At 39.7% G+C, this 18534-nt stretch overlaps 1 protein-coding gene across 2 annotated transcripts; it reads left to right on the forward strand.

Annotated features, from left to right (window-relative positions):
- The first annotated feature begins 838 nt into the window (after nucleotides 1-838).
- Nucleotides 839-17734, forward strand: UPF3B (UPF3B regulator of nonsense mediated mRNA decay). 2 transcript variants are annotated; one of them, XM_004442276.3, is made up of 11 exons: nucleotides 839-1075; nucleotides 1975-2081; nucleotides 2252-2358; nucleotides 6536-6634; nucleotides 8126-8236; nucleotides 9265-9308; nucleotides 9784-9966; nucleotides 10360-10398; nucleotides 12237-12397; nucleotides 12723-13017; nucleotides 16737-17734. In XM_004442276.3, exons 1-11 carry the CDS (start codon nucleotides 920-922, stop codon nucleotides 16884-16886), a joined length of 1452 nt encoding a protein of 483 aa, XP_004442333.1. In that variant the 5' UTR covers nucleotides 839-919; the 3' UTR covers nucleotides 16887-17734. The 2 variants fall into 2 exon arrangements, with proteins under 2 accessions (XP_004442333.1, XP_004442334.1); XM_004442277.3 differs by lacking the exon at nucleotides 10360-10398 and having other exon boundaries at nucleotides 840-1075.
- Nucleotides 17735-18534: the final 800 nt, after the last annotated feature.

The raw sequence follows: 18534 nt of genomic DNA on the forward strand, positions 1-18534 counted from the left end.
CTCATTCTACGAATCTGCCACATTTTTTTACCCATTTGCCCGTTGACAGACGTGGATTGTTTCCAGTTTCGGGCTATTATAAATAATGTATCCTTGCCGTTTTTTAAGGCAGGAAGGAGGGTGATCCCATCTAAAGCAAGTTGGATTATATTTTATTTTCTCCTCCTTGTGGGGCATCAGTACCATCATACAATCCTTTTACTTAAAAAAGGGAGATGAAAACAAATTTCATACGTTCTAGTCATATTACTTCTTTAAATATCAGTATCTTATGAATGTTTATTAAGTATCTCTGAATCTTAATATAAAAAGGAAATTCTAGAGCTTCTGAAAGCACGCTTAGAATCAATGATAGAACATACCAATCGCTCTCCTAGCGAGGTAAACTTTGGATAACATCGGGTTTATCTGAGGAAAACGAAGCGAAGTACAGCCCGCAGAACCTATCTTTTGATCTGAAAAACACTAAACTTTCAAAATTAATTACTCCATTTACTGTACTTATAAATAGAGACCCCAAGATATCGATGGTTCCAGAACTCCGGGCAAGAAGCGAGTAGCTGCTTTGTATGCCGGGATTTGTAGTCCACGAAAGAGTCGTTCTAGTCAAGATGGTGGAGTTGCTAAGGACCTGCGCAGAGCGGGCCCCGAGGGAGCCTGGGCCGCGAAGCGATTGGGCGGTCCGGAGACTCCGCGGGCGGGAAGTTAAGACCAGGTGTTAAAACCTTTCCACCGAGGGAACCCGGACGCCCTGAAGTCTCGCGAGATCCTGGCTGGGCCCAATGGAACGCGGGCCCCGGCTTATCACTAGGGTCGTTTGTTGGGGGCGGAGCTCTGACGGGAGTGGGCCGGGAGTCGTAGGTGCCCGGCGTAGCGGCGTTTAGGCCGAGCTGCCGCTTTGAGGAGTAAAGCCGTGGCCATGAAGGAGGAGAAGGAGCACAGGCCTAAGGAGAAGCGAGTAACCCTCTTGACTCCCCCGGGGGCTACAAGCAGCGGCGGTGGGGCTTCGGCGGACAGCACCAAAGGGGAAGATAAGCAGGATCGGAACAAGGAGAAGAAAGAGGCGCTGAGCAAGGTGCCTGGCCGACTGTTGGCCCAGGAGAGGGCGGGACGGGTCCGCCACTCGTGGAGGCTGGTTGGGAATGGGGCTGCCCTCTTCCTCTCCCAGTGTCCCCCTCTGTTTCTTCACCTGAGTGCAGATCACATCACCCTGTCTCATCCACTCGTCCGAAAAGCGGGGCGCCCCACTCCCGGCCAAGCCTTGGGGTGGGAGTGAGGAAAAGGAGGGGATTCCCAGACGAGAAGGGGTTAGGTCAGAGCTGGGAGATGATAATGGGAGGGGGAGCGATAGTAAAGAGAAGGCGGAATGAAAGGTTGATTGGGGATAATTATTAAATAGTTAAGGGGCCGTCAAGGGTGGGAGTAGTTTGTGATAGGAGTATTAACGGAAGCAAGTTGAGGGAGTGTGGGGGGATTAATGGTCTCGGGCCAGATCAGGTGCATACTATTTTGGGAGCAATGAGGGAATTTTTGGTATTCTTGAGAGTTTTGAATTCTTTATGCTGAATGGGGAAGGATTGTGGTTTAGGATGTGTTGGATGTGGTAGAGAAATATTAATAAATCCAGAGTTCGTGGCACCCACAAAAGAGCAGGGTTGGCCCACTAATTTCTTACCACTACATCTGTTGGAAAACGAATGAGAGAAAATGATGCGAAAACCTAGTAAACTGCGGGGCTTCGAGTTAATGCAACGTGAGGTTTTCCTTGCTCTAGGCAGTTCTCATTTCTAAGTTTTTAAAAACAGCGTTCCCATTATGTTTGACTAATTCTGAGCATTAAAAAATTTTTTTCTCCTGGGTTTTTATAAGTGATCTCATCTTTTAAAGCCCAGCTTTCTTCAGGGACGGTGATTCTTCCAGGTACGACAGAAAATTGATTTGTACTCATTTTATTTTCCTTATTCATTTCTTAAGGTGGTCATTCGGAGATTACCTCCCACTTTGACCAAGGAGCAGCTTCAGGAACATCTTCAGCCTATGCCCGAGCATGATTATTTTGAGTTTTTTTCTAATGATACTAGGTAAAATAAATAAATAAAAGAGGGAGGGGGTCAATGAAAAGGTTTCTTCCATTCTTGATCCTACTGCTGTTTTCCATTTGATTTTTGAGTCTGTCTCTTTAATATATGCATACTTGTAATTCAGCCAGACACCTGAAAGCACATTTACATAATTGCTTTCCTCTCTGCAGTCTGTATCCTCATATGTATGCCAGGGCATACATCAACTTTAAAAACCAAGAGGACATTATTTTGTTCAGGGATCGCTTTGATGGTTATGTATTCCTTGACAATAAAGGTGAGTCCTTGTAACAGAAGGGGAGTTTCTTTGTCATTTGTATGTTTAAGACAATGTGTGTATCACAGTGTTTTTCTTCTCAATGCCTTCATAGCTTTTCTAAAATCCTGGGTGATGAAATGTGCAACATTTAGAGTTTTACACCGTTGATAAGCTTATTACTGTCTTATAAATAGATATGTTACTTTTCACAGCCCTCGGGTATTTTTATTAACCTGTGATTTCTGTAGTTTGATCAACTGAATGAAATTGCCACTGTTTTCTCCTCCTGTGATAAATTTTTTGCCCTGGATTAGATGTGTTGTTTTGACTATTGACTAGTTTCAGCACTAATACTGATAAATGACTCTTTAAACTTGTATGACAAGTTTTAAATAATTACTTCTCATCTTGCTTCAAGGACCAACATTTATTTATTTAATTCAAATCCGTTAAGCTAATAGTTCCCATTCAGAATACTGTTTAACATTCTAAGTTGTATGTAATTAAAACATTGAACCTGTAGATCCCCCACTTTGTATCCAGGAGTCTATAGGGAAGAAAAACTTCTGTCTTAACTCTCTTTGTATTTATTATCTGCTGCTTGCAGCATTTAGCCAGAGAATGTCCAAGCTGCCATTTCCCACTTCGCTTTTGGCTTTGCAATCTTAGGTAAATGATGTGTATTTTTGTTGGGTTATGTTTTTTCAGTGTTACTTCAAAGTTGGTAAAAATGAAATCTTTGTCAGGGAATATGCCAGTAAAAGTTGAAGGATTGTCACTGTATTTCTCCAGCTTTTATTAATCCCCCAAACCAGCTACTTCTCCACTCCAGCTTTATTCCAGTAGATAGCAATGATTTCCTGGAAATCTGAGTTTTGTTTTTTTGTTTTTTGTTTTTTTGGTGAGGAAGATTGGCTCTGAGCTAACATCTGTTGCCAATCTTCCTCTTTTTGCTTGAGGAAGATTGTCCCTGAGCTAACATCTGTGCCAATCTTCCTCTATTTTTTGTATGTGGGACGCCACCACAGCATGGCTTTGTAAGCATTGTGTAGGTCCATGCGGGATCTGAACCCATGAACCCTGGGCCGCTGAAGTGGAGCACATGAACTGAACCGCTACGCCACCAGGCCAGCCCCTGAGTTATGTTTTTTTCCTCTCTTTTTATCCCATACATTTAAATAAATGATGAATCTTGTCAATTTATTGTTTTTTAATATCTTGTTCATCTAGACTTACTAATACTTTCACACTTGATGTCCTCTCACCTAATGCTTAGACAACCACTGTCTCTAAACTTAAAGGATTTTCCATTTTTTCCATTTCTGTATAATTCAGTCTGTTATACTGCCTTGAAATTAATCTTTTTGAAAGTAGTGATTTAAAATAGCAGTTGTGAAAAAAAGTCCAAACTCCTTAGCCTCGTAGTCAGGGTCCTCCATGGTCTGGCCTCACTTCTGTTTTTTTTTCAGCCTATCTCCACAATTTCCTTCTATTTCAGTCTGGTTTATCTATTCCTTCTCAAATATATCAGTTATTAATTTAATCTGATTCTGCATTCACTAGGATTTCCAAAATCATGTTTCCTCATGACTGGTTTGTGATGCCTTCTGGTCAATTCTAGTTATTTTCTTCTGGCTTATGTCTACATGCCAATGATCTAAGGATAGTATTTTATACCTTGTATGACATTGCTATAGCAGGGATCTGGTGTATTTTTTTTCCAGTAGTCACTTGTTCTTTTTATTGAGATGTAACTCACATACCATAAAAGTCAATGGTTTTTACTATATTCACAAAGTTGTGCAACCATCACCACTATGTAATTCCAGAATGTTTTCATCACTCCGAAAAGAATCTTATATCCATTGGTAGTCATCTCCCGTTCTCCCCTCCTCCCAGCCCCTGGCAACTACTAATCTACTAACTATGAATTTCCCTATTCTGTAAATTTCATATAACTAGAATCATACAATATGTGGCCTTTGGTGACTGCTGCTTTTACTTAGCATGTTTTCAAGGTTGATCCATGTTGTAGCATGCATCATTACCTCATTCCTTTTTTGTGTTTGCATTTTTAAAAACTGGTAAAATACACATATTTACCATCGTAACCATTTTTAAATGTAGTTCAGTAGTGTTGAATACATTCGCATTGTTGTGCAACCGATCTCTAGAACTTTTTCATCTTGCAAGACTGAAACTCTATACCCATTAAACAACAACTCCTGATTTCTCCCTCTCCCCAGCCCCCGACAACTACCATTCTACCTCTATGAGCCACCATTTTGTCTCTATAAAGTTGACCATTCTAGGTACTTCATATAAGTGCAATCATAGAGTATATGACTTTTTATGACTGGCTTATTTCACTTAGCATAATGTCCTCAAAGTGGATCCATGTTGTAGCATGTGTCAGAATTTTATTTTTAAGGTTGAGTAATATTCCATGGTATGTACATACTACATTTTGTTTATTCATTCATCTTTCGAGGGACATTTGGGTTGCTTCCAACTCTTGGCTATTGTGAATAACGCTGCTATGAACGTGGGTGTAGGAATATCTGTTCAAGTCTCTGCTTTCACTTCTTTTGAATATATACCCAAAAGTGGAATTGCTGGGTCATGTGGTAATTATATTTTTAATTTTTTGAGGAACCACCATACTGTTCTCCATAGCAGCTGCACCATTTTACATTCCCACCAGTAATGCACGAGGGTTCTAATTTCTCCTCGTCAACACTTCCTATTTTCTGGGTTTTTTTCCTGTAATAGTAACCATTCTAATAGGTGTGAGGTGATATCTCATTGTGGTTTTGATTTGCATTTCTCTATGATTATTGAGGTAATATTGTAATCTTTTCATAGGCTTGTTGCCACTTGTATATCGTCTTTGAAGAAATGTCTATTCAAATCCTTTGAACATTTTTTAATTGGGTTATTTTGTTGTTGAGTTCTAGGAGTTCTTTATTCTGTATATTGAACCCTTACCAGATAAATGATCTGCAGATATTTTCTCCTATTCTGTAGGTTGCCTTTTCACTCTGTTGATTGTGTCCTTAGATGCACAGAAGTTTTTAATTTTGATGTAATCCACTTATCTGTTTTTTACTTTTGTTGCCTGTGCTTTTGGTGTCTCCTGGTATATTTTTTAATAACAGCTTTATTGAGATATAATTCACATGCCGTAAAATGTATACAGTTTAGTGTTTTTTGTATATTCACAAAGTTGTGCAGCTGTCACCACAATCTACTTTTAGAACACATCACTCCAAAGAGAAACCCCATACCCATTAGGTGTCACCCCAGTCTACTTTCTATTTCTTTTTTTAAGAAATATTTTTGTGTGTGTGAGGAAGATCAGCCCTGAGCTAACATCCATGGCCAATCATCCTCTTTTTGCTGAGGAAGATTCTCCCTGAGCTAACATCTGTTGCCAATCCTCCTCCCTTTTTCCTTCCTTCTCCCCAAAGCCCTGGTAGATAGTTGTACGTCCCTCCAGTTGCTCTATGTGGGACGCTGCCTCAGCATGGCTTGATGAGCGTCGCATAGGTCCGTGCCCAGGATCCAAACCGGTGAACCCCAGTCCGCCAAAGCAGAGCGTGCGAACCCAACCGCTAAGCCACTGTGCTGACCCTACTTTCTATTTCTGATGTATTTTTTATTTATTTTTTTTTAATTTTTTTAAAGATTTTATTTATTTATTTTTTCCCCCTAAAGCCCCAGTAGATAGTTGTATGTCATAGCTGCACATCCTTCTAGTTGCTGTATGTGGGACGCGGCCTCAGCATGGCCGGAGAAGCGGTGCGTCAGTGCGCGCCCGGCATCCGAACCTGGGCCGCCAGCAGCGGAGCGCGCGCACTTAACCGCTAAGCCACGGGGCTGGCTCTGATGTATTTTTTAAATGAAAATTAGTTGGTAGATTTTGTTCCCACATATCAAAATATCATACTTTAGCAGTTGAATTTAAATAAATATTTTAATTCCCTGCCATATCTTTTCATTATGTATCAGTATGAATTTGGGGCTTCTTTGGTAACATGTTGATTTTAGTTGTGCCAGTGTGATTTATGCCCGTTAGGAGACCCTGTTCAGATGACTGCCATCAAAGGAGGCATAGAGAGCAGTAGGTTGACTCTCTTGTATCCACTTTTGACATTTTCTTTGTTATAGCAAGTGTGGTATTTTTTCTAAACAGGTCAGGAATATCCTGCTATAGTAGAATTTGCACCTTTTCAAAAAGCTGCAAAAAAGAAGACTAAGAAAAGAGATACCAAAGTTGGGACTATCGATGATGGTACAGTATAGCTCTGGTTATATAATACTATTGCCTTGAGTTTTTAAAAAATATTACCTTTGTGGGAATTAACTGGACTCCAATCTTTTAAATAAGAAAACATATGGAATAAAGTTCATGAGAAGTGTAATTCGCTGTTTAAAGCTTTGCTTAATTTTTAGAATGAAGGTGGGTTTCCTGTAATTTCCACTCTCTTTGCCTAGTGGCATTTCATTCCTCCACCATTAAGCAATTTATTGTTGACTCTTGAGTAGTAAATCACTGTAGGTTTGCAGATTAGAAGACAATGGAAAAAAATCGGATGTTTCAAAGTACAACAACTCCTTGAGGCCTCTTACCATTTTTATGGTTATTTATTTGACTTTTTTTATCAAGAGGAAGACTTATCACTGAGAGCTGTGATGGAAAAATTTCTGTACTTTAGTAACTTAATATATAAAGTAGCTAAAGTGGCCAGTCCTATTTTCTAGGCTTTGAATATATAGTTAACTGCACAAATAGTAATTACATTGAAGTGATGGAGGAACTGAAAAGCTGGAATAATTGCTGTTTAAGGGAAACTAGATCCAGATTTTGAGATCTCTGTAATGTTGTTATGTTGAATAAGGACTTAGCTGCAATATTTTATATCAGATTGATATTTTAGAATCATCTAGTTTGATTTCCATTATTTATTTTACTATAATGAGTATTTTATAAAGAAAACACAGAAAAGACTCAGCACACAACTGCTTATTATATCATAGATTCAGACCTGGAAGACTAGATCAAGTGACATGCTCCACAGTGCATAGAAACTCCAAATACAAGCAATATAATGACTCAGATGTATTACCCTTTCTGATGTCAGTGGCGTCTAGGAAAGAACTCCAGGAATTACCAACACCTCCAGGCCACGTCTAGACATCTCCCCTAATTTGTCTTTTTGGAACACCTGATTTTCATATGTTGAGTTTACTTAAAGTGAGGTATACCCATACAGGAATTGCTTACATGCTATACGTAATACTGTCTTAAGGTCCAATGACTATAACTTTCAGTTCTCCCATAAGTGTGACTCTGGATTAGTAGGAGCAGTGACTTCTAAAAGCAAACTACTTAACATTCCTGGAGGTTCTGCTATAATGTGTGGTGTCTCATTTTCCTGGACCCAATGTGACACCAGACTCCCTTAGTGGATATCCCTAATAGTAGTTCTGAGAGTAAGTGACCAATAAAGCCCTACGTAATCTATCTGTTGTTACACTATACCATGGTTAGGTTTATTTTCAGTTTTCCATAAAGTAGAAAATTATCTTCTTTGATTAAATAATAAATATTTGATAATATTTTGATACTTTGATAAGTAGTACTTTGATAAATATTTTGATACTTTGATAAATAATAAATATCTTAATAATAAAAATTATCTTTGATAAATAAATATCCTAGGTAATATTTCCTATTTTGTTTAAAGTTTGCTATATTTTGTTTATTTAAACAATTATTTAGATCCAGAATATAGAAAATTTTTGGAAAGTTATGCTGCAGATAATGAGAAAATGACATCTACTCCAGAGACACTGCTAGAGGAAATAGAAGCAAAAAATAGAGAATTAATAGGTAAGTGGGCAAAAGGAATTAAGGGCAATGGCTTTTTCATCAGAAGACCTACCTGTCTGACTCCCACTTCTGCCACTTGCTAGCTGTGTGACCAAGGTGAAGGCACTAACTTCTCTGAGACTCTGTTTCTACTGTAAAGTGCAGGTGATAATGCTTGCCTCACAGGATTATGAGAATGCATTGATAAGATGGGGAAAATTATCTGTGGCCTATTTAGTGCCACATAAATGTGACATAAGTATAAAAAGTTTGAAGACTAATGATATCTTTAGATGTTGGTAAGTGTTTGAAGATCAGTTGGTGTTTTCTAGTAAAGAAGCTCCCATTCCTAAAAAAAAAATCTTTGACTTGAAAATATCAAAAAATGAAATTAGTTACTGCAAAATTGAAAACCTCTTGAGAAAGTCTAGCTTGAATCTTGGTTCTAGTAGTAAATTGTCACCACTCTGTTAGCTCTAAACATAAGCATAGCCTCTGACCCAGGGTTTCCTCTCAGGAATTTATCCAAAGGAAGTATGCTTTCGAAAAGCTAGCTAGGCTAGATAGCATTGTTCAGAACATTGAAAAATGAGTTACATATTCCTCTAAAACTTGGTTTTTATTATTGGATGCATAGTGTAAGCCTATCTCTGATCATTTCCTTACGATAAATTCCCAGAAGTGGAATTATGGGGTCAAAAGGATTAGATATTTTTAACCCCTTCCCTCAATTTCCTCCCAGTTGAACAAATTTATACTGCCATCTGTAAAACAAGAGAATGTCCTTTGCACTTAATCCTCACCAACATTGGGAATTACTCTTTTAAAAAATTGTTTTAATTTGAATTTCTTCACTTTTTAAAAAGTATTTTAAACTTTCAGAATTGAAATAAAATACTGTAAAACTTCTTTCTGATAATAAAGTTGTGAACTTTCTGTTTAAGGGGTGTAATTTTCCCACCTTGGGTGGTTGGTAGGGAATGTCAGAAAATGGAATCCTTTTCTAGGGGTTGATAAGTATTATTAATAATCTGTTTACATTTATGTAGCTAAAAAGACAACCCCACTTTTGAGCTTCCTGAAAAACAAGCAGGTAAACCTTTTGTTTTTATAGTTCTCTCAATACTTTTATTTTATTGGTTCACATTCTGTAAACATAAGAGCATTGGGATCCTATAGAAGAAATGGCTGCTTTTTCTACCATTATTCTAAAGATCTGGCCCACTGGCCTCACTCTGGCCCTTTTCTTCACTCTGGTTATTGGACCAAGGATTCACTGCAAACCCAGAGTCCTTAGCTTGTTCCAAAGACACTCTCTTGATTTTCTGAAAGCCCCTGGAAATATAGCAAGGCAGCAGTGGGAGACTGTGATACTAGCAGGCCCTGGTCTTTATTCTCTCTCATATTCTGAACGGGGTGGGGGGAGGTTAGGGAGGTAGAATGCCACTTTGTAGAAAGTCGGAAGGAAAGATGACCCAGTTTAGTGGGTGCCCACCGTACCTTTGGGATGGATTAAGTTTTTGGTGATGATTATCTTGTTTGAAGGCTTGTGTGATGTTACTTTCTAGAGAATGAGAGAAGAAAAAAGAGAAGAAAGAAGGAGGCGAGAAATAGAAAGAAAAAGACAAAGAGAAGAAGAGAGGAGGAAATGGAAAGAAGAAGAGAAACGAAAAAGGAAAGATATAGAAAAGCTAAAGAAGATAGACAGAGTTCCAGAAAGGGACAAATTAAAGGATGAACCAAAGATTAAGGTATGAAAATAACTTAAACTGACTGCATGTTGCTGAAAACTGCATGTATCTACTTCTTTAAATATGCATGCATCTTGTGTTGGTGTAAATATAGTTGTTTGGTTTTGTTTTTGTCTTTTTTTGGGGGGAGTGAACCAATAGAAATCTTTCCTATAATAGTATTATTTTTAAAATTTAAGATAATTTAAAAGAATTTAGTAGTTTACATAATATTTCTTCAGTGCAGATCTGTGTTATTTTTATGATTGAAAATGTTCAATTTGGGGATTATTATTCAATTCTTCATAAATAAGGGCTTAGGGCTGGCTGGCATGAATTGTGGGTTTTATTCAGCTTTTCCTTCATATTTGATACGTGAAGTTGCTTCATCTGTTTGTTTTCCACTGTCTTCAGGTACACAGGTTTCTGTTACAAGCTGTGAATCAGAAAAATGTAAGGACCAAGTACATGATACAGAGCACCTAGTATCATGTCACACACACAGGTCTTAGTTAATAAGTCCTTTTGGTGGTGGTGGTAGTGTTACCTGTAGAAAACGCCTTCAGACTGACTTGAGTCTTCTTAAAAGCTGAGCCATTTTAAATTCCTACTTTAGAAGGAAGCTTAGATGACTTCCTGATGCTCTGCTGTGCACCCAGAAGCTTCAACAGTATACAGCTAGAGGACAACCATGCCTAAATAGCTCTTTCTCTTCTTTTTCTATGCCTCTCATAACTGGCTGCCTTGTGGGAGGACTAGGGAGAAATATCCTGCATTATCTGCTTTCCCCTCTTACATGATCCCCCACGTTGTCTTTTTGCATCTACCTGGGAACCTGATTAACGCATTGCATGTAGGAAGAGGAAAACCTATAGAAAGCTCCCAGCCTTGCTGCTTCCCTTTTGAGGGCATAGCTTGGGTAGCCCTTGCTCCAGTGAACTTCCTGGGGAAGTACTAGTACCTAGGACTTCAGAGAAAGTCAGAGAAAAATCTCACAGAGATGGTGGCGGGGTCTCCTCCTTTTACCTCCTCAAAATTCAGAAGTTGATGTGGTTAGGGTTCCCCGAGGCTCTCCAGGGCTCATTATTGGTGCTAAGGGGCTTGACAGCGGGGTGGGGAGGTTCCCATCTTAATTCCTTCTAGCATTCTCTCCGTCCGCCATGCTACAAGTGACTTGACTTGCTGTTCCTAATTATCAGCAAGGCAGAGGTAGAGCCAGCCATGCTCGAGACATTCGTTAATGTTCTTATTAGAGTAATGAACATCTTGGCTTCTAACAGAGATGTTCATTAGAGAAATAAGAACACTTCCAATGAAACCTGCACATGGTATCCTCACTTCACACTGGTGCCTTCTTAGGGTCCAGTGGGACTCGCCATTTGCAGTGGCTGTGTGCTGCAGTACTTCACGCTTAAGTCTTGTGGTGCTTTGCCTTTTGCTTGGTGACTTGTATGATGCCTTCACCCTGAGATGAACCTTTGTATGATGCCTTCATTCTGAGACTTGAAATTCTTCTATTTTGTCTAAGGATCTCTCTGAATATCCAACACTTAGGGGTATTCTAGAGAGATTTGTAGCATTGGTGTGAGAAAGAAACTTTTGTTAGCAATTTGGACTTTATACACCACTTTTATTTTAGAATTGCGTTCTGTCATATATATATATGACATTAAGCAGAATTCCTACTCAGTAGATATGGAACTTCGCTGTTCCGTTGTATGAGGTATTTGAATTTTTAAGTCAAATGCCAAATAATTCTTGCTCTTCATCTCTAATGATAATATGATTGTACCGTCATAAGTATGTTACTCTCAGGCTCAAGGCAAAATTATTCTTGCAATGGATCTCTCCTTTGGTGATCAAGGTATTTGTCATTCCAAGTACTACATAAAAACAGTCCAACAGTAATGATATGCCTGCCATTTTAAATTTGTGGCATATTTTCCCATCAAGTTATATCAACATGCTGGTTTGCTACAGAAGGCATGCTTGGAAGTATGCATTGGTTCACTTAAAGGTTGACCCATTTAAAGCCAAAGGAGTCTTGATCCTATTGCCACAAAGTGATTAAACCACTTCATTTGAGTGGATAACACTTTCACATTAATAGCATCCTTTTAGTAAATTACTGCTCTTGTGCACTAGTTGTTCATCTGAAAGTTTACAAGTACCTGCAGAGATGGGGCCGTCTATAGTCTAAGTTAAAAATATTTAGTATATTGTTTTCTTTGATCGAGTCAGAAGACAATGTCCCACTCTTCAAAATAAAAATAAATTTGTTCTCTTTAAAGCTGCTCAAGAAGCCAGAAAAAGGAGATGAAAAAGAATTGGACAAAAGAGAAAAAGCCAAGAAATTGGACAAAGAGAATCTGAATGATGAAAGAGCCAGTGGGCAAAGTTGTACACTGCCCAAGCGGTCTGATGGTGAACTTAAGGATGAAAAGCCTAAGAGGTCGGTAGTCAAGGGCTCTTTGATACATTTGTTTTCAGTGTGTTTCTAGATGCTAGTTTTACTGCTGTGTCTTAGACTTGTACCTAAATTAAGATACACTGTATTATGAGGGGTAGAGGGAGAAGGAGGAAAGCTTTCAAATATTCTACTGTCTTAATCTGGGTGAATGACTTTTGGTTTTTGTTAGTGTTTTTCAAAACACTAGTGTCTTTTTACTCTGCTCCAAGAGTGCAGCCTCATTGCAGTGGCCAAGTCAGAATCAGAGTGTTCTGCATCTGTGATTAGGAGTTCTTTGAGAGTACACTCGGATTTGTTTTTCATGCAGACCTGAAGATGAGAGTGGCAGAGACTACAGGGAGAGGGAACGGGAATACGACCGCGATCAAGAGCGCATACTTCGGGAAAGAGAGAGACTCAAGCGGCAAGAAGAAGAGCGCCGTAGGCAGAAGGAGCGCTATGAGAAAGAGAAGGCTTTTAAAAGAAAGGAGGAAGATGTGAAAAAAGAGAAAGAAGCACTTCGAGATAAAGGGAAGAAGCCTGAAAATACAGAATCAGTAGGCAGCTCAGAAAAAACTGAAAAGAAAGAGGAAGTGGTTAAGAGAGATCGCATAAGAAACAAGGTGCTGCTTTTCGTTACCCTTGTTTATTGTCATGAGGATTTTATGTTTCTTTTCCTACAAGCGTAAAGGAAAGGGCTAGCTCGTTTTTTTATAGAATTTTTGAAGGGGAACTTTATTTGCAATTTTTTTTCAGTCTTGATTGGGTCCTTTTATTAACTTGTAGAAATTTCAAACATAAACACAAAAGTAGAGAGAAAAGAGAATAATATGATGTACCCACCACCCAGCTTCAGCAATTATCAACTCATGGGCAACCTTCTTTCTACTCTACCCCTACTGGATTATTTTCAAGCAAATCCTAGACATACAGTTTCTTCTTTAAATATGTCACTATTAGAGATAAAAGGCTCTTTTTCTTAATAATATAACCCTAATAGCATTTTCACACACACACACCCCACACACACACACACACAAAAACTAACTATAATTCTTTAACATCCTACCTACTCAGTGTTCAGATTTTCCCAATTGTCTCATTAATATCTTTTTTTTTTTTTTTTTGGTGAGGAAGAGTGGCCCTGAGCTAACATCTGTTGCCAGTCTTCCTCTTTTTGCTTGAGGAAGATTGTCACTGAGCTAACATCTGTCCCAGTCTTCCTCTGTTTTTCATGTGGGATGCCACCACAGCATGGCTTGATGAACAGTGCTTAGGTCAGCACCTGGCATCCGAACCCGTGATCCCCGGGCCGCCAAAGCAGAATGCGTGAACTTAACCACTACCCCACCAGGCCGGCTCCTCATTAATATCTTTTTGTGTGTGTGTGTGTGTGTGAGGAGGACTAGCCCTGAGCTAACATCCGATGCCAATCCTCACCTTTTTTCTTCAGGAAGAGTGGCCCTGAGCTAACATCCGTGCCCATCTTCCTCTACTTTATATGGGACGCCGCCACAGCATGGCTTACCAAGTGGTGCGTTGGTGCACGCCCGGGATCCGAACCTGCGAACCCCAGGCCGCCGCAGTGGAGCGCGCACACTTAAACCCTGTGCCACCGGGCTGGCCCCCATTAATATCTTTTTTATAGGCTCTAAACAAATTCCACAAATAGTATTTGCTTGAAATGTCTCCTTAAGACTCTTTTTTTTTTTTTTAAGATTTTATTTATTTATTTTTCCCCCAAAGCCCCAGTACATAGTTGTCTGTCATAGCTGCACATCCTTCTAGTTGCTGTATGTGGGACGCGGCCTCAGCATGGCTGGAGGAGTGGTGCCTCGGTGCGCACCCGGGATCCGAACCCGGGCTGCCGGCAGCGGAGTGCACGCACTCAACCGCTAAGCCATGGGGCCGGCCCCTCCTTAAGACTCTTTTAATCTAAACAATTCCCCCTCCTTTTGTTTTCCTACCATTTATTTGTTGCAGAAACCAATTTGTCCTGTAGAGCTTCTAACGGTCTGGATTGGCTAATTACATCCCTGGGGTATCATTTAACATGTTCCTCTATCTTCTATGTTTCCTTGAAAACTGGCAGTTATATCTAGGGCAGGGATTAGCAAATTTTTTCTCTAAAGGGCCAGATGATAAATATTTTAGGCTTTGTGGGCCGTATGGTCTCTATCACAACCACCAAGCTCTGTGGGAAAGCAGGCATAGACAATATGTAAAAGAATGAGCATGGCTGTGTGCTGATCAAACTTTATTCACAGGGCCGGCCCCGTGGTGCAGCGGTTAAGTGCGTGCATTCATCTGCTGGCAGCCCGAGTTCGGATCCTGGGCACGCACCGATGCACTGCTTGTCAGGCCATGCTGTGGCAGTGTCCCATATAAAGTGGAGGAAGATGGGCACAGATGTTAGCCCAGGGCCAGTCCTCCTCAGCAAAAAAAGAGGAGGATTGGCATGGATGTTAGCTCAGGGCTGATCTTCCTCACACACACACACACACACAAAAAAAAACACTTTATTCACAAAAATAGGTGGCCCTCACCTAGTGGCCTGAATATATTCTGGTTCAATTTTGGGCAAGAATTAGGTATTCATTGTACAAGTTTTGCAACATTTCTATAGATTTAAACATCTTCAAGATAAAAAGTTGAAAAAAACAACTGAACAATAGGTTCAGGTATTATAAGCCTGATCCATTTGTCATAAAAAATTTCATCAGCCCTTCTCCTAATGATTTTGCTTAGATTCATTATTTCATGTGTTGGGGGGATTGGAAAATGGTGATATACGAATTCTGTCTTTCCTGTTGCATTTATTGTCTGATGTTCTTCTATAAAGAGGAATTTTCCCTCATCATCTGTTTGGTTAGCCTGAAATTCAGTTTACACGGGAAAGGCAAGATAAACACTTGATCCTTTCCCTTTATTTACAACTCAGAGTAATGAGTTGGTGTCCCAGCAACTTCTAGTGGTCATCAATGAGTTTTGTTTAGTCGTTAAGAACTCATGGATTTAGAAACATTTGGTGTATTTCAACTTGTCATTATCACTTAACTGTCCTCATTGATGTTTAAATGGTCCCATCTTTGCACAGTTGGAGCCCCATCATCCATTTCTTTACTATGCAGGAGTCTTATCTGTTTTAACATTTCTTCTTGTGAAAATAGTGAAATACTTTGCTGGAATTATTCAACTGAGAATAATGCTTTAACGCTAACTTTCATACATCAGGGAGACAGGGTAAGGAAGCGTCATGTAATGTTTTGTTGGATTCTAAAAAAGGCCTATACGTTTAAGTTTTCCAGGATCATATTGTCATAAACCAAATACATTACTTGAACTGAGAGGTACATGATGACTTTATTGAGGCTTATTTAGGAATCTGAGATCAAAAGCGCCAGCTAGAGAATCTCAAGCTGGGGTGTTACGTTGTCATACCTGAATTAAGAAACAATCATGGGGCTGGCCCCGGTGGCCTAGTGGTTAAGTTCGGCACATTCTGCTTCGGTGGCCCAGGTTCAGTTCCCAGGTGTGGACCTACACCACTCGTCAGCGGCCATGCTGTGGCAGTGACCCATATGCAAAATAGAGGAAGATTGGCCACATATGTTAGCTCAGGGCAAATCTTCCTCAGGAAAAAAAAAATTTTGTGGCAAGTTACATGGGGTCTGAGCTCATAACTTCAGGGAGGTCTCCACTTAAGACTTTGCGTTCTTTCTTATTGTTGTTTTTACTCCTAAAATTTTCATATGTGGTGGTGCATTTTAAAGTCAATTTCCTGGGGCCGGCCCCATGGCTTGGCGGTTGGGTGTGCGCTCTCCGCTGCTGACAGCCTGGGTTCGGATCCCAGGCGTGCACCGACGCACCACTTGTCCGGCCATGCTGAGGCGGCGTCCCACATGCAGCAACTAGAGGGATGTGCAACCTATGATGTACAACTGTCTACTGGGGCTTTGGGGAGAAAAGGGGGAAAAAAGTCAATTTCCTGATGGGGAGGAGAGCTAGGTAATGGCTGTGGTTTTTAAGTAAAAAAAAATTCACTCTGATTCAGTTCTTCTTGAGATGGTTAAGAAAATTTAGCTGTAGATTTATCAAAAATTTGCCCTAGGCATATAAAATAATACTTAGGAAATGGTTGCTTTCCTTTAGAGATAGGGGAAAGGAAGTGGGCAGTTAGAAGCAAATCAACCATCAACACGTACTGTCATATACTGTGTCCTCACATTTTTGCTCTTGTAGGAGTTGTTGTTGGTATATATCAATACATAACTTATAACTGAAAATCCCCTGTAAACGCTTAGTAGCAATGTTGTAACATTAACATTTCATTTTATCTTAGGATCGCCCAGCAATGCAGCTTTACCAACCAGGAGCTCGAAGCCGAAATCGACTCTGTCCCCCTGATGACAGCACCAAGTCTGGAGATTCAGCAGTAGAAAAAAAGCAGGAAAGTGGTATTAGCCATAGAAAAGAAGGAGGAGAGGAGTGATAAGTCCAAATGGCCTTAGGTGTCCTGACCGTCTAGGCAGCCAAAGAGCACGTATTAAGCAATCCAGAAGTGCCTTCAGGGCAAAGGAATAGAGAGAGAGAAAGGGGGTCGCTGTGCTGGTGGGGTACACTGCAGAGGAGTATGTTTTGTGTCAAAGCAGGAACCTGATTGCAGGTTCAGATTGGAAGTACAATTTCATTTTTATGCAGTTCCTACAAATTAATTTTAAAGTGTCAGACAAAGATGAGGGAGAGGACATGGATTGCAATTTGCCAGCGGGAAATGTTAAGTGAGGACTTAATTAGGTATGACATGAGAAGAAAAGAGAGCTGGCTCTAAAATCAAAAGGTTTTGTTAATCCTGGATTGAATTTTCCTAATTTGAGTGGAGCAGAGTCACTTTGAAGTCTTGTTCAGATCTAGTTATATTCATTGTTGGTGATAACTGTTGACTTTGTATAGCGTAGAAGCAACAAGCATGTAATTGTAGTACAAGTACGGTGAAGGATATAACAAATTTCGATTATGCAAAAATTTAAATAGTCATGTTTTGTCTATATCCTATGTCCTAAAGTTTGAGGTTTAGTTTTTTGTTTGCTTATGTGAGCTTAGCATAAAGATTATTTTTAAACATTTCCTTTTGCCTTTAGCAATTTTTATATTAATAAGTAAAATTTAACCCTTGTTTGGTTCTTGACAATCCAGTCTTTGTTTTATCTTAGGTCTCATGATCTGAGTGCGTACCTCCCCAGGAAGGCAACTGCACCAGTATTTGTTCCTGTTAAATAGCAACTTTTAGTCTTAACTTGTTTTGCATTGATGTCAATAAATATGAACATTGCTCAAGTATGAAGCTAAGTGCATTTATTAACTTTACTAAATAGCTATTAATTTTGAGAAATTAAACTTCTGATACTGAATTAACCTCTTGGGAATTTTGAAAGAGGATGAATGATATTCGTTTCTGCCTTCACTAGCATTATGCCTTTATTTTGCCCACTAAGAAGAGCAAATCATAGTTCACTACACTTGTTCCATAAGAACCAAAATGTTTGGTTAATTAAGCTGCTGCTTAATTTTCATCCTACCAGCTTCTCCTAACATGGCATCCGTGTGCCTTTACTTAATAAGTCACTGCTTTGTTTTACTCAGCTTTTAGAAACCAGTATTTGAAGCAGCAGGTAAAGAGGAAGAGCCATCGAAGATGACTGAAAGAGAATGGTTCTCATCTGGGAGAGAGTACTAAAATAAGGGTGGGGAAAATTTCAGAGAGGAGAATGGCTGGCAGTGTCCCATGCCACAGAGAGGTTAAGGAAGATAAGAAATATGAAGTGTTCATTGGATTTGCCAGTATTGAGGTCGTTAGTGAACTGGTGAAGCAGAAACCATGTTACAGTGAGGGGTGAGTGGCAGGTGGGAAATGTAGATGGGGGCAGTTTGATAAATGGGTCTTAGAGCTCAAAGAAGAGATTTGGGCTGAAGATAGATTTGGAATTCATCTGTTTTTAGGTGATCACTGAAGCCATGGGCCTGGATTTAGTCACTTAGGGAGAGAGAGTGAAGAAAGAACAGAAGCAGACCTACGGCCCAGCCTTGAAGAACTCTAAGGTTACTATACAGGTTAAGGAAGCATATCTACAAAGACAGAA

The sequence above is a fragment of the Ceratotherium simum genome, chromosome X, assembly GCF_057802395.1.
Source record: "Ceratotherium simum simum isolate JZ-2026a chromosome X, ASM5780239v1, whole genome shotgun sequence".
In the NCBI taxonomy this organism is placed as follows: domain Eukaryota; kingdom Metazoa; phylum Chordata; class Mammalia; order Perissodactyla; family Rhinocerotidae; genus Ceratotherium; species Ceratotherium simum.